The sequence below is a fragment of the Palaemon carinicauda genome, chromosome 18, assembly GCF_036898095.1.
Source record: "Palaemon carinicauda isolate YSFRI2023 chromosome 18, ASM3689809v2, whole genome shotgun sequence".
In the NCBI taxonomy this organism is placed as follows: Eukaryota; Metazoa; Arthropoda; class Malacostraca; order Decapoda; family Palaemonidae; genus Palaemon; species Palaemon carinicauda.
In genome coordinates, this window is record NC_090742.1 from 14,669,842 (window position 1) to 14,692,341 (window position 22,500).

General features: G+C 35.2%; 2 protein-coding genes across 2 annotated transcripts in view; one reads left to right on the forward strand and one right to left on the reverse strand.

The window, feature by feature from the left end:
- Positions 1-22,500, reverse strand: part of LOC137657622 (NADH dehydrogenase [ubiquinone] 1 alpha subcomplex assembly factor 3) — a 346,628-nt gene that overhangs the window by 142,012 nt on the left and 182,116 nt on the right. The gene's annotated exons all lie outside the window — the stretch shown is intronic.
- The window catches only part of LOC137656975 (uncharacterized), a 70,658-nt gene continuing 53,117 nt past the window's right edge, over positions 4,960-22,500 (forward strand). The window contains exons 1-2 of the mRNA XM_068391326.1: positions 4,960-5,172; positions 9,667-9,827. Of these exons, the coding sequence (XP_068247427.1) occupies positions 5,073-5,172; positions 9,667-9,827 (261 nt within the window). The 5' untranslated portion in view covers positions 4,960-5,072. The remainder of the gene's footprint in view (positions 5,173-9,666; positions 9,828-22,500) is intronic.

The following is a 22,500-nucleotide window of genomic DNA, read 5'->3' on the forward strand; positions in this document are numbered from 1 at the left end:
CGTATATATAAACATATACATACATTTATATATATATATATATATATGCATATATGTATATATGTATATATATATATATATATATATATATATATATATATATATATATTTATATATTTATATATGTGTATATATACACATACATATATACATACACATACATATATATATATATATATATATATATATATATATATATATATATATTGTTAAAATCATGGCACGGTTGATTCGAGTCTGGGGTGATCCTAAACAGGATTCTATAACCATAGAATCACAAGTGGGTAGTATGGCCCACGGACCTCTAGTTCATGTACAGTCGGAAGTAGGAATTCCTGGTACACCTCCCTCTGATGATATGCACCCAGAAACACCCTTAATGCGCGGTAAGCTCCCGTGTTTAGCCCTGCCCACCCCTTCTGCAATCTCTCCCACGCTATCTGTTTGGTTACTCGCAGCGAAGTAATGGTGGGGCAGGGTGCATTTCCTCAGGGCAAGGTGTGCCAGGGACTCTTGTGTCCAACTGTACCTATTCTACATTTCCTTCGGGAAAATGCCTTGAAAAGAAATTAAATTACAAGCATCATAATTTAACGTTATAAATATTTTGGGCTTTCAAAAAATTTCCCATTTAACATCCGGTGATATTCGGTCTCTCAATCACACACACACACACACACACATACACACACACACACACTCACTCACATAAACACACACACACACTCACTCACATAAACACACACACACTCACATAAACACACACACACAAATATATATATATATATATATATATATATATATATATATATGTGTGTGTGTGTGTGTGTGTATATACACACTTTATTTTAACTCTAGCACGTAATCTAGGCTCAAAATCTCCAAAGAAACTAAAATTGCCAATTAACAATTCCAAACGCGCCCTGCAAGACGCAACTCTTGGACCTTCTTCTGAAAAGTTAGTTGGGAGGAAACTCGGTTGAACCTTCTCAAACCCGCGAAGAATATTAACTCAATTACACCACAACTGACTCAAAATAAGGACGATGAACTTCATGTACCTTTCGTCTGTGATGAATCACCTTCTGTAATACTGGAGCCGTTGACATCTAGCTTGTGATCTCGTAAAGGAGGTAGTGTCGTCAGCGCATTTCATGCGGTGCACTGTAGGCATTGATCAAGAGTCTTTGCAGTCACCCTTTCAGCCCATAGCTATATTGAATTTTTTTTATTTTATTATAAATGCTACCTGCGTTCACTTTTTTTTCTAATCTTTTATTATACCTATCTGCGTTCACTTTTTTTAATCTTTTATTATACCTACAGTACCATCTGCGGTCACTTTTTTAATCTTTTATTATACTTACTCTTTGCGTTCACCTTTGTAATCATCTATTATACCTACTATCTGCTTTCATTTTCTTAATTTTTTATTATACCTACTATCGGCGGTCACTTTTTTAAATCTTTTATTATACTTTCTGCGTTCACTTTTTTAATATTTTATTATACTTACTCTCTACGTTCACCTTTTTAATCTTTTATTATACCTACTATCTGCGTTCACCTTTTTAATCTTTTATTATAGTTAAGTTCCATCTACTTTTCTTCAATCTTGCTGTCCAGTCACTTCTAACTTATAGTTCAAAGTGCAACTGTGGGATTTTAGCACCCACATTTTAGCCCTCTGCTTTACATATAATTGATTGATTGATTTTGGTTTTCATCTCATCCTGATGTCGAGTCATTGACGCTGATATCATTTGTTATTAATAAACTATAAAAGAAAATTTAATTCCAAATCAGTATAAAAGTTAATTAGCTTCCAGAAGACCTGCTTCTGAAATAAATTTAAAATTGCCACTAGTATCACTTTGAACCTCAAATAGAATTCCATTTCTCATGTACACAAGAGTGGGGCCTTCGATCATTAAATGCGTTTCTGTCATGGGTACCAGTCATCACAATATGGCTGGTGTTGGCCAGTCATAAAACAATTGTGTCAAATGAAGTGCTTAATGCGAAACAGACAAAGCGTACACTGTTAAAAAAACTCAATTTCAATCGGAAATTCTCTGTAAAAATATAGTTGTCAGCCGTATTTCAGTAAATAACAGGCGACCGTTATTTCAACCTTACTTTGTTCTTATATTTTACGGGTTGCTGACCGTAATATCACTCTTTTACGTCAATATAACCTTTTTGAAACCGGTAAAAATCCTAGAATAAATGTTGCCAGGCATTTACCGTTTTTTTTAATGGAAATTTTTAATAGTGTAGGTTCAAATTTTCCGGCCATCAAGGAGATATAACACTCATTATTTCCCTTATGTTATTTCCATCTAGGGTGTTCCAATGCTTCTGCTAAATATTATAAAACAACTTTTTTATGCTTGCTAAAAAGTCATCACAGAGGGGGGCATATCTTCCTGAAAGCAATTCTGCTGCAGTTTCCTTTGCCACTCTATGTGCCTCATCCTTTCCAGGCACACAGAACTCAGTAGAACTGAACTGCTATACCTCCCAGGTTAATGATAGTCACTCTAGAATCATTCTCTCTCTCTCTCTCTCTCTCTCTCTCTCTCTCTCTCTCTCTCTCTCTCTCTCCTTTTCGTCCATGATTCTTTTTCTTATTTATCTTTCCTTGAATTACGCAACAAAACGTGTTTGGTTTATATAATAGCAATGAAATCTGTTTTAAAAGGAGAGAAACAGTAAAAATGCCCATAATTAAAAAATCTACCTTTGATCTCGATATTTATGTCATTTTCACTTTTAATGCTATACAAAGGCGATACTAAAAACAGGATAAGTGATGCTTCTTTGATATTTATGCTGTTGCAAAGTGTTTTCAGGTATCTGGGCGAGACAAGACTTTAGCAAAGAATTGATATTTTTAGTTGAAGCACCATTTTAGCTAGATAACGTAACAGCTACATTGGAGACTTAAATTTGATGTGAAAATAGTTTAGGATAAAGGGTTTTAGAAGTAGTTTGGTTTCATTAAAAATAATTAGGATGTAGGTCATGTTTTTGAATATGATAGTTTTATCTCCTTAACAATTACAGGCTTGACGTGAACTCCGATCACGTTGCTTCAGGGGTTGTTGTTAAACAAGTCGGGTGAAAATGTGACATTTCGCCCAGATACCACCTACTGAATTCAATTTATCATTTGATTACGAAATGATCCTTTACATTGAAGGAGTGTGGTAGCCTATTGGAAACATCCCTGCCTAACGTTCTGTTGGACTGGGGTTCGAGATCCGCTCAAGCTAGAAAGTTTCTTGTAATGAGGTTGCACACAACCTCACCATCTTTGTGAGCAAGGGATAGGGGATTTAGGGGAGCCTATGAGTTTACCGGGTTAGTCATCAACAGTCATAGCCTGGGCTTTCTTGGTCCTAACTTGGGTAGAGACTGGGCTTAGGCGCTGATCATATGTATATATGGTCAGTCTCTAGGGCATTGTCACTGTCCCTTGTCTACCATTTATGAAGAAACTAAATCTTTAGAGTCATGAACAATTTTCTGGAATGTTGATAAATAGGTTATCTAATTTGCAGGAAAATCAAATTCTATTGCCTATCCTATTGCTTATTCGACCTTACATCCACTGCTCATAGAGTTGATGAGGTTTGTATAGTGCCTGAATAGATTTTTAAAATTCTCTCTATCCACTATTTTATTCAATTCAAAGCGACTAGAATGAGAGGGGTCACGAAAGGCAGTAGGTAATCTGCAAAATTTCTGAAACAGTGGAAGAGTGAGCATAAAAGGGAAAAGTTTACTGCAGTTGTTGAATTCACATGATAATGAAAGCTGAAATAGATTTCTATTCTTGCCTAAATTAAGGTGATTTTTTTTTTTTTTTTTTTTTTTTTTTTTTTTGTAAATTAAGGTGGCCTTATGCCATCGTGGATTTTTTCTACCGGAACATCCCTATATTAATGTGACAATTTTTTTTTCTTTTTGTATATTAAGGTGACCTTATGCCACCGCGAATCTTTTTTTCCTGGGACATCCCGTAGATATTTCTTGCAAATTCAAAAGAAATAGAATGATTGGTACTAATAAAAATTACTCAAGGAGAAAATGTCGTAATGTGTTTTTTGTCGTGATTAGAAAATAGGCGTTGATTATAAACTGAAAATAACCTATAATTAGAACATAGAATCAATCTACCAATGCCTTATTTAGAGAGATGGAACATGGGATGAGACTGGTCAAGTAGTGGATGGGTGAAGTGCAAATTACAGTTGGTATTCGAGTGTAAGCCATTATGACCCTGAAATTTTAATATGTTGCGGTTTTTCATAATTTCAGTTCTTGCAGTATTGGCAATTGGTCATTCAGTAACATAGCCTATTCATTATCACTTTCTTGTTTTCGTAAGTATCATGAATCATGGAAAGATAAAATAAGAAAATAAGAAAATTCGTATATTTATTACACCATGCACCATGATTTTTGGATCGATGACGTCATTAATACCTTAAGTTGAGTGGAATATTCTAGTGAAGGGACAAATTCAGTAATGTATGGTTAAAGAAGTGCTTAGAAATTGTGCAAACAAAAAAATTAAAATAAAAACAGGAATAAGTTTGAATAATGCATGGTATATGTGCAGCATAGTGATAGCAGTAATTAAAAAAACAAAAGATTGTGCAAAAAATTGGAATAAAAACAGGAATAATTTTGAAAAAGTGCATGTTCTATGTGCAGTGTAGTAACAAGTTCTTTGAAAAAAAAAAAAAGATTGTGTAAAAGAATTAAGATAAAAACAGGAATAAGTTTGAAAAAAAAATGCATGGTCTATATGCAGCATAATAACAAAGTGCTTAAAAAAACTGTCCAAAACTTAAGATAAAAACAGGAACAAGTTTGAAAAAAATGCATGGTCTATATGCAGCATAATAACAGAAGTGTTTAAAAAAAAACTGTCCAAAAATTAAGATAAAAACAAGATTAAATTTGAATAATGAAACGCTCTGAAATCAACTTGAATACTGACATCGTGACAGTATTCCTTACAATTGGCAACTGGTCGAAAGGACTCCTACTATGAGAAAATGCATCGCAGGAATTTCACGTATATCATCCTCATATTGATTTGCATCGCCAACGATGAAGTGTTCGGTGTCTTCGAGGATATTGAAATTGAACTTGGAGGTGAGGAATTGATTAAAAGTCTTTATTAAGCCTCTCTCTCTCTCTCTCTCTCTCTCTCTCTCTCTCTCTCTCTCTCTCTCTCTCTCTCTCTCTGGAAATAAAGGATATTATTATTATTATTATTATTATTATTATTATTATTATTATTATTATTATTATTATCATCTCTCTCTCTCTCTCTCTCTCTCTCTCTCTCTCTCTCTCTCTCTCTCTCTCTCTCTCTCTCTCTTGGGAAATAAAGGATATTATTATTATTATTATTATTATCATCGCTCTCTCTCTCTCTCTCTCTCTCTCTCTCTCTCTCTCTCTCTCTCTCTCTCTCTCTCTCTCTCTCTCTCTCTCTCTCTCTGGGAAATAAAGGATATTATTATTATTATTATTATTATTATTATTATTATTATTATTATCTCTCTCTCTCTCTCTCTCTCTCTCTCTCTCTCTCTCTCTCTCTCTCTCTCTCTCTCTGGAAATAAAGGATATTATTATTATTATTATTATTATTATTATCATCTCTCTCTCTCTCTCTCTCTCTCTGGAAATAAAGGATATTATTATTATTATTATTATCATCGCTCTCTCTCTCTCTCTCTCTCTCTCTCTCTCTCTCTCTCTCTCTCTCTCTCTCTGGAAATAAAGGATATTATTATTATTATTGTTGTCTCTCTCTCTCTCTCTCTCTCTCTCTCTCTCTCTCTCTCTGGAAATAAAGGATATTATTATTATTATTATTATTGTTATCTCTCTCTCTCTCTCTCTCTCTCTCTCTCTCTCTTTCTCTCTCTCTCCTTCAATTTCAGTATAATCCTTTTTGTCTTAAGCATTTCTTCTATTAATGGCTTACTTGCGTTTTATTAAGTCTTACCGAGTTTCATTGTCGTATCTTTCATTATGTGCACTGTTTAAAAAAAACCGTAATTTTAATCAGAAAGTTTCCGTAAAAATATACTGTTCTCAGCCGTATTTCAGTAAAATACAGGCGACCGTATTTTACTTCGCCCTGTTACGTAGCAGACGCGGACAAAACTCAAGACGCAGCCTTGGTATGGTATCCTTGATCGGAAGTATCATCGTGCGTGTGATTCGATTTACTTTTAATACGAGCCAGCATATCTTATTCAATACTCTTAACACAAATAGCCCTCGTTTCAAACCTTTAGAAGACAAGTATGGCGTGAAGCTGATTAGCAGTACTCATTGGAAGCACATTGATGGTGGAGACCTACATTGGGTTTTCGTCGGACATTTGGAAAGACGTGGCGAAGGATTTTGCTAATCTGAAAAGGGGACTGTTTGAGTTTTTAGAAAACATCCTAAAGAAGAAGAGCAAAAGAGGAGTTCTTGCAGTGACCGAGGCATCTCGACAAGTCAGACTCGAATGGCTAGAGATGCCTTTGCCAACAGCCACCAGTAAGAACGATTCAAGTTTTAAAAGCTTCTAACCAGCCACCAGGATTATCCAATAATCCAATTCCTCTTTCTCTCAGCTTTCCGAGGTGAGAGATGTTGGAGAAGGACTTTCACGAGGAATTACCATTATAAAAGTGGAGCCACAGAGCGAATGTTAAGGAGTATGCCATAAAAAGAGAAACAGTAATATTTTACTTTATATTTTATTTCGTATATTAACTGTACCAAACTTTCAAGAAAATGCCCGGGAATGTGGTAACGTCCTTGCCAGGCGATTGCCAAACTGGGGTTTGAGTACCGCTCAAACTCCTTGTTCCTTGGTCACTGCAACCTCACCATCCATGTAAGCTAAGGATGAGGGCCGGTTTGGAAGAGCCTATAGGTCTATCTGCAGCCATTGCCTGACCCTTCTTGGTCTTAGCTTGGGTAGAGAGGGGGCATGGGCACTGATCATATGTAATATGGTCAGTCTCTAGGACATGTTCCTGCTTGATAAGGCAGTGTCACTGCCCCATGCCTCTGCCATTCATGAGTGGTCTTTGAACCTTTTAAGGGTTTGCCATACATTCGTGTGAGCATTGCATATAAATGTAGAAACTACTGCGATGCCTGTTATGTTTTAAAGTGTTCGTCTCGTCACGAGAAATTACACAAGAAAATCAGATAACTATAGAAACTTACATTGCATTTCAACTTGCATTGTTTTCTAAAATTCAAGAGCAAAATCTAAGAACCTGATAAACATACATTTAGTATTGTCTTCTGTTTGTCATTTACTGGACATCAAAGTGGCAGTTGTGTGCAAGTGAAGCTATTAAATTTAGTAAAGTATTGTATCTGAAAATTCGTGAAATCTTATGGAACTACAGTGAGAAAGTAAAAAAAAAATGTAGATGATTGTAGTGGACATTGATTTATCAAGCCCTGATAAATTCATATGCAGTAAGGTATATTTTACCGTTGATGTAACGAAAATGTGTATTTATTTGCAAAATGAGATAACTGTAAACTAACTAATGTTTAGATTTGAAACTTATTGGAAGGATATTTTATTTCAATATGTCCAAACTAATTAAAAGTGACAAGTAAAGTTAACCACGGTACGGGTTTAGCACCGAGTTTATCAATGTATGTCCAACCCTGGAATTTTCCTGTCTTGGCAAAACATCTTTACGAGAAGTGATGATGATTATAGGTATGAACCTCCCAGAAATCTAGGTATTTGAAACCCTTAAGTTAGGTTAGGTTAAGCTTACATAGCTATTGGGGCGGGGGAGCAGTAGTTCTCTGCTGCACTGTAATAGTTCAGTGGCTATTTTACTCTTGGTAAGGATAGAAGAGACTCTTTGGATATGGTATGCAGCTCTTCTAGAAGGACACTCCAAAATAAAACCATTGTTCTTTAGTCTTGGGTAGTGCTATAGCCTCTATACCATGATCTCTTGCTTGAGGGTACAGTCGGGCACACTATTCTATCTTAATTTCTGTTCCTCTTGTTATTTTGAAGTTTTTATAGTTTATACATGAAAGATTTATTTTAATGTTTTTATTCTAAAACATCTCGTAGTTTATTTCCTTTCCTTACTCGGCTATTTTCTCTGTAGCAGCCATTGGCCTTATAGCATCCTGCTTTTCCAACTAGAGTTGTAGCTTAGCAAGTAATAATAATAATAATAATAATAATAATAATAATAATATACTTGAAAGCTGTCGCGAGATTCAGCGCCTAGAGGAAGCGAGGCTGAATGATATTAAGATTGGAAGAGAAATTTCCCTGAATTTATTAAGACGGAGAAGAGGAAAACTGGCAACGTTCGGATTTAGATGAATTGGAAGGTGCGAAATATTATCAACGGCGTGTAATGTAGCAGGGAAGAAAATTACAGATCTTCTGGACACAGTAATTAACTGCAATCTGTTGTCGGTAAATTAGTAAGGTAGATACATAGCTAAACCATAATAGAATTGTGATTATTTTCAAGATATAAATAGAAGCAGAATTAATATAAATGGACAAGTTGTTTAAGACTTTATAAAGTAATATTGAATATAGCAAATGTGTATGTTATGATAGAAATAAATTATTATAACACGAATGTTGTCACGAGCATATATAAAGGACACTGTTAAAAATTTGCAATAAAAAACGGGAAAATTCCTGGAATAAATATTGCCAGGCAAATACCGTTTTAAAATCGGCTATATTGAGGTAAAGGAGTGATATTACGGTCACCAACCTTTTAAAGATAATAACAAATTATGGTGAAATTACAGTCGCCTGTATTTTACTGAAATACAGCTGAGAACAGTATATTTTTACGGAGAACTTCCGATTAAGATTACGGTTATTTTTTTAACAGCTTAATATGAACCAAGGTAACTGTCTGGTAGAGGCTGGATGTACACATGGCATTTATTAGTTTTAAGTGAAAGCCATTTAGATGATCGTAAACACTTAAGCTATGATTTATTTAACAGTGTAAAAATAAAAGAAAAAAAAATGGGTTTGTGAAAAGCCGTATGATTAGTAAATGAGATAAAATAGACTTTTATTTTTGGAATTCCTCAAGCAGAGACGACTGTACCCTTTAACATACCTAAGAGACTGACTTTACTCTTTAAGATTAGCCATTGTGAGGTCGCCGTAACATATGTGCAAATAAAGAAACAAAATTCATTGAAATTATTGCCTCTAGGATCTATGAATGCTACCAGTGACTCTAATATTCCAACGTATTATTTCCATTCATAAGATCATCTTAAAATAACAAAACTAGAGTTCTCTTGCTTGAGGGTATAAACTCGAGCACTCTATTCTATATATGTCTTTTTATTTATTTTTAAAGTTTTTATAGTTTATAACCGGAAAAGTTGTTTTAATGTTGTTACTGTTTATGAAATATTTTATTTATTTCATTATTTCCTTTCCTCACTGGCCTATTTTCCCTTTTGGGGCCCTTGGGCTTATAGTATCCTGCTTTTCCAACTAGGGTGATAGTTTAGCAAGTAATAATAATAATAATAATATTAATAATAATAATAATAATAATAATAATAATACAATTGCTATCTGTCATCTTCCAGAGTTCCCAGACTTCGGTCGTCTCTCGTACGGCCAGATGATTGGAGTTTCAATTGCCACGATCTTCTTCGTCGTCGTTTGGGCGTTGGGTGTCATCCCAATAGAAGTCGACCTAGGCCAGTGGATCAACCTCAGGAGGAAGAGGAACACAGATGGTCCTTTGGTGAGTTTTTACATTGTATTGTATCGAATTTTCTATGTGATCATCTTCATCATCATCATCATCTCCTCTTACGCCTATTGACGCAAAGGGCCTCGGTTAGAATTCGCCAGTCGTCTCTGCTTGAGGTTTTACTTCAATACTTCTCCATTCCTCATCTCCTACTTCGCACTTTATAGTCCTAAGCCATATAGCCCTGGGTCTTCCAATTCTTCTAGTGCCTTGTGGAGGCTAGTTGAACGTTTGATGAACTAATCTCTCTTGGGGAGTACGAAGAGCATGCCCAAACCATCTCCATCTACCCCTCATCATGATCTCATCCATATATGGTAATCGAGTAATCTCTCTTATAGTTTCATTTCCAACCCTGTCCTGCCATTTAACTCCCAATATCCTTCTGAGGGCTTTATTCTCAAATCTGCTAAATCTATTGGAGATTGTTTCATTGTCATACCATGACTTATGTCCATAGAGTAACACCGATCTCACTAAACTGATATATAGTGTGATTTTTATATGAAATTTTAGGCGATTTGATTTCCAAATTTTACTTAACCTAGCCATTGTCTGATTTGCCTTTTTCCAGTCTTTCACTGATGCTATCTTCATCTTTCCTTATTTTCTTCATGCCTAATACAGTGTAGATATCATACGGTGCACTGCAGGCATTACTTGCGTCAGCTGGGAGACAATTCTTTTTTTTTTTCCTAAGATAGAATTGGACTGGGTTGTGGTGGCCGATGTGGTAACGCCCCTGACAGGTGAACGCTAGACTGGGGTTCGAGTCCCACTCAAACTCGTTAGTTTATTTGGTCGCTGCAACCTCACCATCTTTGTGAGAGCTAAGGAGCGGGTGTTTGGTGGGGCCTGTAGGTCTACCTGCTGAGTCATCAGCAGTCATTGCCTGGCCCTCCTTGGTCCTAGCTTGGGTGGAGAGGGGTCGTGGGTGTTTATCATATGTGTATATATATTCAGTCTCTAGGACATTGTCCTGCTTGATAGGGCAATGTCACTGTCCCTTGCCTCTGCCATTCATGAACGGCCTTTAAAACTTGCGTCTGCTTATGGTCTTTCTATGCCCACACCCATAAACTTTCCTAGTTCGTCAATCCATCGTCTTTATTAGAGTCAGTACTTTCGTATTATTAGGTATTTTACAGACGCCTTGCTTAATTCAATTATTAACTTATTACCGCTTTTTAATAGGGAATCAGTTAAAGGTTTGAAGGCCGCTTATGAATGGCAGATGCAAGGACAGTGACACTGCCCTAGCAAGCAGGACAATGCCCCAGAGACTGACCATATGATGAGCTCCCAAGCCACCTCTCCACCCAAGCTAGGACCATGGAGGGCCGGCTGCTGATGACTCAGCAAATAGATCTATAGGCTCCCTCAAACCCAATTTCTCTTAGTCTTATGCCATATTTTTTGCTGTCTTCATCTTTCCTTATTTTCTTCGTGCCTAACGCAACGTAGCCCTCATACGGTGCACTGTAGGCATTGCTTAAAGGGATTTGCAGTGTTCCTTTAACCCCCAGCTTAACTTCCTTTGGTTGCAGCGACCAAAGGAACTAACGAGTTTGAGCCGGACTAATCCCAGTCTGGCGGTCGCAGGCAATGCCGTTACCAACAGGCCACTACAATAAAGGGCAATTATTATATCTGAAGGCAATTCCAATTTGCAAGGTATGAACTCGGTGTTTGGAGCCCTCCTAAACGGACTCTTATGCAACCAGATTTCATCTGTACCCGATTGTCGTCCAAGAACCGTATGTTCGCCTCGTCCCCATTAGGGAAATAAAAGAACAGTCTGTCATTGAAACTTCTGATCTGAAAAATAGATAAAGAACTGAATTTCATTCAGGTACAATACATTAATTTCGCCTAATTACATCCCTGTCAGCGGCTGACTGATGAGAACGTACTCCCAACAACACGAAGATTCAAATATACATATCACTTTTTTCTAGACAGGAAGAGAAGCGAGAAAAAGATAGAAAATCATCATCGGATGATCAGAAATTCTTTTGCGTTCGCGTGCACGATTCTTTAGGAATTAGCATGATTCTGCACGCTATTTACACCCGCAAGTAAATCACCGAGGTGAGAAGAAGAAGAAGGGTTAAAATGACGTACCATATACATCAAGTTTACTCTGGTGAAATAGTTGTTGTTCGGGCTTCTCACAGTTACATTTGTCCATGGTGGTGTGCATTGAGCTCTCTTTTTATTTGTCAATTTTGGAATTCAAGTCACTTAAGAATTGAATTTATTCTTTGCTGGTCTGCAAGCCCAAGTTTACACGCTGTACATAGGATTGGAAAAAAGGACTCGAGATTGTTCATCTCATAAGCTCATATATTAATTTGAATTATAGTTTCATTTGTCAATTTTGAAATTCAAGTCACTAAAAATCAATTGGATTAAATTTTTGCGGTTCTTCAAGCACAATTTCACGCGCTATACAAAAGTGAAATAAGGAGACAATACAGTTTCAAATATCTAGCCATCCATGCAAAATGGCCTATCCATTAACCCGATTAGTGACCTGGGCGTTATTAACGAGCTGCTTATCCTCGAACTCTACCTCAGTAGAAGCCATTTTCTCCACCATTACAGCTTCAGCAACCTCAAACAGTTACGCGTACCTCGGAGAACTCTCCGTCATGCAGATGGTCCTGTTCTTCACGGCCTTCTTGCAAATCGTGGTCCTGACAGTGACCGGAGTCTTTCCGATTAGGATAAGCGTCCTGAATGTCGTTGATAAGTGGTTGCAGTTTCTCGCGAGTCGGAATATATTCGGACGTTCTTTTAGGGATTTTGGAAGTTCTTACTCTCTCAACACTACGGAGAATTCGGTGTATGGGGGCTTGACGATGGTGAGTTGATATATATGTACCTTTCAAGTTCACTAATTATCATAGTTTTTGTTATAGGACTTAAAACATTGTTTTATTCAATATGAATACATTTATTGCATATGGATTGACAGATCGTTTCAAATCTTATATCGAAAGTATACGGAATATAAATTATTGTCATTATTGAAAAACATTGAGACTTTTCAAACATGACAGTAAACAAAAAGCAATCGTATTTTTTTCGGCATTTCGATCTACTATCAGACATTGTTTTATTCATTTGAGTATTATTATTATTATTATTATTATTATTATTAGTATTATTATTATTATTATTATTATTATTATTATTATTATTTGCTAAGCTACAACCCTAGTTGGAGAAGCAGGATGCTATAAACCCAGAGGCTCGAACTGGGTAAATAGCCCAGTGAGAAAAGGAAACAAGAGATGTAATTAACAATTAAAGTAAAATATTTTAAGAACAGTAACAACATTAAGATAAATATTTCATATATAAACTATAAGAATTTTAACAAAACAAGAGGAAGAGAAATAAGATAGAATATTGTGCCCGAATTCACCCTCAAGTAAGAGAACAGATAGAGACAGCTAAAAGCCCTTATCCAGCATACGCTTGAAGTAAGAAAAATACACGGGGAAATGAAATAGGAAAACTAGTGGTGAGCCTAACTGCATACGACTGTAACTGTTCACAACCAATTTTTTTCACCTGATTAAAGTTGATATAAAGATTAGAACGATATATGATTTAATGGTCAATGAGAGTCAAGTTCTATGCTTATGCAGAATGAGACAATAGAAAATCAAATTATTAGGAGATCTGGGCTTTACCGAACTCAATAGGGTAGAAGTGACTCTATAGCTATGGTAAGCAGCCAGTAAACCTCAAATCAATCAATAAATCAATCTTCTAGGAGAAGGACACTCCAAAATGTTGTTACTGTTCTTAAAATATAGGGTTGTGACCAGGAGTGTAGATAGAGATTTGGGGCCTCAAGGGGCCCGAGTCAGTAAAGAGGCGACTTTTCAACCCCATTACCCTGGGGCAGGACCCATTGAGAGAGTGAGAAATGATGCCGTGATCACCGTGGAGTGATAAATATTGCAGAGAATTTCTATGCAATTGTATACAATAGTGATGTGAGAAATAACATTGCCAGAAGAAATAATGAAACAAGCCGGTACCAAACGTAACAGTAGGGGAAGTAAAGAAAGCATTAAAAGGCATGAAAAGAGGCAAAGCAGTAGGAGAAGATGGCTTAATAATAGATTTAATAACAGATGGAGGCGATTTTATAGTAGTAAAACTCGCTGAACTTCACATCAAAGGTCTGGAAGAAGCGTCTATACCTACAGCTTGTAAAGACTTTATTATTATACTAATTTACAAAAAGAGAGACACGAAAGAACTGGAAAATTACCTCCCAATAAGTTTACTCTCTGTAATATAAGAAATATTTACAAATATCATATTAGGCCTAATACAAAAATAGACTTTAATCACCCAAGTGAGCAGGCAAGCTTTAAAAGTGGGGATTAAAAAACTGACTATATCCATGGAATTAACAGAGTATGATAAACCACTATGTATGACATTTATAGACAATGAGAAAGCTTTTGATTCTGTCAAAAGGCAAGGAATAGATGAATCGTATGGTAGAACACTTGAAGATATCTATACAGGAATTCAGGCAATCTTAAACTATATAAAGATAGTAAGAAAATTCCGATTGAGAAAGGAGTTAGACAAGGAAACCCCCGTCTCTTCTAGATTATTCACAGCATGCCTAGAAGAATTAAAAAAAATAGAATAGGAAAATGTAGAAATCAATATTAATGAGGAATACCTTAACAGATTGAGATTTTTAGATGGCATAGTTGTGTTTAGTGAATCATTGGAGAGAGGAATTACAAAAGATAGAAGTTTTGAATAGAGAATTCAGAATTGTAGGACTGAAAATAAATATGAGTAAAACTAGATAGTGTTCACTGAGAATGCCGAGATAACAAATAAGAGTGATGGATAAACCTCTAGAGATTGTTAATATACATACTTGAGACAGGCAGTAAAGGTTTCCCCAGGTCACAAGACCGAAATTAAAAGAATGATAAGCATGAGATAAAGAGTATTCGGTAAACACGATGAGGTGAAAAGGAAAATGTCACATTCTCTAAAAAGAAAAGTATTTATTGAGTTGGTCTAACCATTTTTAATTTATGCATCAGAAACTTGGATCCCTACTAAAACCTTAAAACATAAGCTAGTTACAACTCAAAGAGCTATGGAAAGAATACTGACGGGGATAACATTAAGAGACAGACAAAGATCAACATGGATGCGAGAGCAAACTAAAGTAGAGGATATTCTAACAACATGTAAGAAAAAGAAATGGACATGGGAAGGACATATAATGATAATGACAGATGATAGATGGACATTAAGATTAACGAAATAAGTCCCTAGAGATTGCAAAGGAAGCAGGGAAAGGAAGAGAAGACGATGGATTGATGAACTAAGAAAGTTTGCTGGTGTGTATTGGAATAGAAACACTATAAACACAGGAAGGATATGTTTGAGGCCTTTGTTTTGCAGTGGACTGGTAATGGCTGATCATGATATATTAAATATATATATATATATGTATATATATATATATATATATATATATATATATGTATATATATATATATATATATATATATATATACATATATATATATATATATATATATATATATATATGCGTGTGTGTGTGTATATATATGTATGTGTGTGTGTGTGTGTGTGTGTGTGAAACAAATCTTCTCTAGCATTATTAGAAATACTTGAAATTCTACTGAAAAATTATGAATACAATTGTTCTTATAGGCTGGCTTCCAAGTAAATAATTGCTATAATCTCGTAAACATGAAGCCAATGAAGAAAATGACAGTAGCGAGACAAGAAAAAGTTTGATTGACAGTCTATGGCAAGAGATGTAGTCTCTCTACTATCACCTATGATCATTACATCCTGGAGGTGCAAGATTGCAAGCAATATTGTTGAAATTGTACATTATGTGTGGGGCGTTAGATGTGCTATTTAAGGTTGATAGTTTTAATCAATTAAGTATTGTAGTGTAGTACACCTTTACTCACTAGATGAATTTGTTTTATATCCCTCTACTCGTCTCTACCTCCATTTCAGTGTCCTTTCTTCTTTTTGTTATAACTGCATTGTTTTTTCCGAGTTGTACCTTCGTTTTAAATTGCCTCACTGGCCCCAGCGCTGGGCTATGTATACTCTAAATCCGTATATTCAATTTTATAACCAAGGTCATGAGATATCTTAGATAGTCATGGCTAAAAAAGTGTATAAAGAAAACGTTTCATATTTGAGAAAACTAAAATATTAATGGGGAAACAATGATAAACATTCATTGCGTTTTCTCTCTCTCTCTCTCTCTCTCTCTCTCTCTCTCTCTCTCTCTCTCTCTCTCTCTCTCTCTCCTCTCTCTCTCTCTCTCTCTCTCTCTCTCTCTATCATACATTTTTACCTATATGGTACTTGTTAGAAATTAAATGTGGTATATAATTACAGTTGCAATAATCATTACACGAAATATGTGTTGCATAGGTTAAAAATGAGACTACTGTATACATATTTTGTATATATTGGTTTCATAGATCATATATTTTATCACCTTGGAATATCAATCCATCTTTATTGAGTAAGATAATTTTTTTGTAGATATTTTTAGCCACGACATTTGAAACAGCTTTAGGCCTATATACGTTTATGCCAATCACATTATCAAATTTAACCGATATAGTTTTTACAGATGTGTTAAGATGGTCCACTGATTCGTTTGTGATTCAATTGACTATCTTTAACGAAAAACTATATTCAGTAATAGTATGAAATATCAACTGATAACAGCCACTCAGCTGTTGATTTCAAAACCTTAAGTTGCAGAAAGCGCTATGGGGTACTTTAACTTTACTTCCTCATACATAACAAAGGTTGTGGTGGCCGATTATAACGTCCTTGCCTGGGGATCACCAGACTGGGGTTCAAGTCCCACTCGAACTCGTTAGTTCCTCTGGTCGATGCAACCTCACCATCCCTGTGAGCCAAGGATGGTGGCTTTGGAGGAGCCAATAGGTCTATTTTCTGAGTCACCAGTGGTCACTGCCTGGCCATCCTTGATCCTTGCTTGGTTGGAGAGGGGGCTTGGGCGCTAATCATATTTATTTATATATGGCCAGTCTCTAGGGCACTGTCCTGCTTGATAGGGAACTGTCACTGTCCCTTGCCTCTGCTATTCACAAGTGACCTTTAAACCATTAAATCAACATTTATTTCTTTGCCTAAACCCTGATTTCCATCCTCACCACCGAAGACTGTGCAAATCAATCTTACTCGAAAATCAAGCCATTGTTCCTTAGTCTTGGATAGTGCCATAACCTGTGTGCGATGGTTTTCCATTGTCTTAGGTTAGGGTTCTCTTGCTTGAGGGTACACACAGGTACAATATTCTATCTGTTTCCTTATTTCCTCTCTTCAACTAGCCTAGCTATTAATAATGAGTCTTTCTTACCTTTATTTTTCTTCATATCCCATATACGCCATTTGCTAAACACAACGTTTTTTCTTAAAAGATCTTATCAGGATACCTAAAGTCAAAAGAACAAGCTGGAATATATATATATATATATATATATATATATATATATATATATATATATATATATATATATATATATATATATTGGCGTCCAAAATTCGAACATAGCATCTCAACGGACAAACGGCCGTCCAGATAGTTTTCAGAATAACAGGAAAACTTAATTTACATTTCTCCATTTAATATTTGGTGTCGACACGTGTTTCGAATCACTTCGTGCCTCTTCATCAGGACTACATTGGTTGAGTGATGGAATTACACATTAATATAAAGGCTATGGTGGTGAAAATGTTAAGAAAAAATATCTGGAAATTCTGAAATTGATTAACAAAAATTGATAAATGAAAATTTTAGATTGTATTAAATATAAAGATGTAATTTTAAGATTAATTTTAATGCATTAATGATTTTCCAAAAGGCTTCTTAGAATTTCATGACCAACCTCACTAGATCTCCCTTTTGTCGAAGCTCTCGATTCCATTTTTGCAGTGGGATTGACGTCGGTTCTTCAGAAACGCCATCTTTAGTTCAAAGCAGATTTATCTAGGTTTGTAATGTGCATTGATCTCAGGTTCGATTCCCTTTGGAGCAACGCCTTTCCCTATGACAATTTGTGGTCTTGACGCTCCTGCATTTTCTCTGCAATGAAGCAGCTTCTGAACTCCTATCCCTGCCGTTTTTCTTATTTCTTCAATGCAGCTCAAGATTGCAATGTTGCAAAGGGGTTGATGCAGACCATCTTGTACCTAGTACTAGGTATGCAGTAGTTCCAAGTCATGCTTTTTCCATCATAAGGCACAATACTACACAGTATTCCAGAAGTTTTATTCCAGCTGTGACCAGATTGCGGAATGATCTTCCAGGTGTGTTGGTTGAATCGGTGGAACTTCAAAAGTTCAAAGTTTTTGTAAATTCTTTTCTGTTGAAGAGGCTGACGTAGATCTCTTTTTATAGTTTATATACAACTGATATATTTTAACGTTATCACTGATCTTAAAATATTCTAAATTTTTTATTCATTAATTATAGATAGTTTATTTGCTATTTCCTTAATTCCTCTCCTCACTGTGCTACTTTCCCTGTTGGAGCCATTAGGCTTGTAGCATTCTGCTTTTCCAACGAGGTCTGTAGCTTAGCTAGTAATCTCCACTATATAATGAAGACTAAGTGTCTGGCCCTATATGAGTATATATATATATATATATATATATATATATATATACATATATATACATATATATATATATATTTACATACATATATATATATGAATATATATATATATGTATATATAATATATACATATTATATATATATGTATATATACATATATATATATGTATATATATATGATATATATATACATATATTATATATATATATTATATATATGTATATATACATATATATATATATATATATATATATATATATATATACAGTACATATATATATATATATATATATATATACAGTACATATATATATATATATATTTGTGTATATATATATATATATATATATATATATATATATATATATATATATATATATGTATATATATATATATATACACACACACACACACACACACACACATATATATATATATATATATATATCTTTCCAGTCCTGCTGAGTGGCATTACAAGACGTATGACTACACAGTCTCTCCCCGTCCCCCGGGTAGGGGAGAGTAAGTAGTCATAACCTGGTGAGGGGGGTGGGTTCCCTGAGAGATACATTTGACAACCAAAACTGTTGTGTTGTAGTTAGGAAAGTCGGAGGGGGTGGGAAGGGTTGAATGTGTGTGTATTCATATGTATCTAAATGTTTATCCGTCATTTATGACGGGTCGCGTATAATAATAATAATAATAATAATAATAATAATAATAATAATAATAAACTACAACCGGAAACTATCCCTGGAAGGAGTAAATTTTAACTATTATTAATATTATTATTATTATTATTATTATTATTATTATTATTATTATTATTATCATTATTATTATTATTATTAAGCTACAACGGAAAAGAGATCTTTTCCAGAGAGAGTAATCACTAAAGGCTAAAACATTGAACATTAACTATTGAACACTGAACATTAAACGAAAGTCTAACTACACTGCCGCCTGCCCCTGACCCCTGCGTGACCATGACAGCAGAGCGCTCTTGACCTCCTGACCTACACAATGGGTTATCTCTGCAATGGTGCATTTTTGCTCATATGTGTGTAAATGTAAGTGAATATATTTAAGCATATGCATATTCAGTGTTCTCTTTATATTTTTTTTTAGGATCTCTGAAATTCTGAAATATAATTTTTTCCTTTTAATTTTTAAAATTTGTCTATACCCTTTGAAATTTAATTGTTAATGTTATTATATATATATATATATATATATATATATATATATATGTATATATATATGTATGTATATATACACATATATATGTATATATACATATATGTATATATATATATATATATATATATATATATATATATATATATATATATATATACATGTGCGTGTCCAGGTATGAATACCTTGACTCTGTCAGTATATAGTTTCCAAAGAAGGATATCAACAAGTATAATAAGTAAAGAGAAAATTCGTGCTAAATAAATGGACAAATAAGTTATGAGAGAGAGAGAGAGAGAGAGAGAGAGAGAGAGAGAGAGAGAGAGAGAGAGAGAGAGAGAGAGAGAGAGAGAGAGAGACTCTAGCAAGATTTCTGCAACAGGTTTAAAGAAGATAAGTCTATTAGCTAAGACGTTGCCTTATGGAATCCATTTTTTTTTTTTTTTGTAAATTGATTAAAGAGTAAACCATGAAAACGATTAGATGGCTAGTTCGGATAGTATATAATAAATATAGAAGAATTTAGTATTTTGAGGGTAGTTTGGTTTAATGGAGAAAATGTCGATCGATAGATAGAGGAAAAGCAGAAATTATTTTAAAAAGAACAATTGGAAACCGGACAAAAGTGCTGATTGGTTAGAATGTTTGATTGAAAATCAAATGAAGGACGCCAGTAACAAGAATTGTGAGACTAAGTTGTGGTTGCCGATGTGGTAACGTCCCTGACTGGTAGTCGTCAGACTGGGGTTCGAGTCCCGCTCAAATTCGTTAGTTCCTTTGGTCGCTGCAACCTCATCCTCCTTGTGAGCTAAGGATAGGGGGGTTTAGGGGAGCTTATATGTCTATCTGCTGAGTAATCAGCAGCCATTGCTTGGCCCTCCTTGGTCCAACCTTGGGTGGAGAGGCGCCTTGGGCGCTGATCATTTGTAATATGGTCAGTCTCTAAGGCATTGTCCTGCTCAATAGGGCATTGTCACTGTCCCTTGCCTCTGCCATTCATGAGTGGCTTTAAACCTTTAAACCTTCAAGTGCAAGAAGGACATAAGTGTTACAAGGCCTAATTGAGGAAGGGAGGTTTATGACATTTCTGGCGAGCCGTGCAAGTTTAAAGGTTTAGAGGTCGCTAATGAATGGCAGAGGCAAGGGGCAGTGACATTGCCCTATTAAGCAGGACATGCCCTAGAGACTGACCATATATACATATGATCAGCGCAAAAGCACCCTCTCCACCTAAGCTAGGACTAAGGAGGGCCAGGCAATGGCTGCTGATGACTCGGCAGATAGATCTATAGGTTCCCCCAAAACCCCTATCCTTAGCTTACATGGATGGTGAGGTTGCAGCTGGACTCGAACCCCAGTCTGGTATTCACCAGTCGGGGACGTTACCACATCGGCCACCACAACCCTTTGGCAAACAGCTGATTGTGTATGTGTGGTAACAGATGACTGTGTAATTATAGCTACTATCTAGCTGTGTATGTATAGGAAACAACTGACTGTGTAAGTATAGTTAGCATCTAATTGTGTAGGTATAGGAAACAGCTATTTATGTTTGGTAACAGATAACTGTGTAAGCACAGCAAGTCTCTGATTGTGTCTGTATAGAAAAAGCTGACTGTGTATGTTATAACAGATGACTGTATAAGTATAGCTATACAGTATCTGATTGTGTCTGTATAGGAAAGAGTTGACTGTGTATGTGTGGTAACATTTAACTGTGTGGTGACAGCTGACAGCCTAAGTATATCTAGTATATGATTATATAGTTATAGGAAACAGTTATAATTATTATTATTATTATTATTATTATTATTATTATTATTATTATTATTATTATTATTATTATTAGCCAAGCTACAACCCCAGTTGAAAAAGCAGGATGCTATAAGCCCAAGGGCTCCAACAGGGAAAAATTAGCCCAGTGAGAAAAGGAAACAAGGAAATAAATAAACGATATAAGAAGTAATGAAACATTGAAATGAAATATTTTAAAAACATAAACAACATCAGAACAAATAATTCATGTATGATTATAAAAAGATCCATGTCAGCCAGTTCAATATAAAAACATTTGTTGCAACTTTGAAGTTTTGATTGCATATGTATGGTAACTGCATACTGTGTAGATATGAGACTACTGTGTCTCGTTTCGGTATCATATGAACCATGTAACAATGAAAGTTGAGTATAGCATAACCTATTATGTATTATTGCAAGCCAGCCCAAGTAATAAGAATTCACTTTCCTCTTTGTAAGGGTAGAAGGGACTCTTTAGCTATGGTAAGCAGCTCTTCTAGGAGAAGGACACTCCAAAATCAAACCATTGTTCTCCAATCTTGGGTTGTGCCATAACCTCTGTACCATGGTCTTCCACTGTCTTAGGTTAGAATTCTCTTGCTTGAGGGTGCACTCGGGCAACTATTCTATCTTAATTCTCTTCCTCTTGTTATGTTAAAGGTTTCATAGTTTATATAGGAGATATTTATTTCAATGTTGTTGCTCTTCTTAAAATATTTTTTTTTTTCGTTTCCTTTCCTCACTAAGCTATTTTCCCTGTTGGAGGCCCTGGGCTTATAGCATCCTGCTTTTCCAACTAGGGCTGTAGCTTAGCAAATAATAATAATAATAATAATAATAATAATAATAATAATAATAATAATAATAATAATGTGATGTTTTAGTTGGAGGAGAAGGAATAGAAAAGCAATTCAGACAGGTTACTTAGGAAGAGATCAGATAAGAACTGCCTGAAG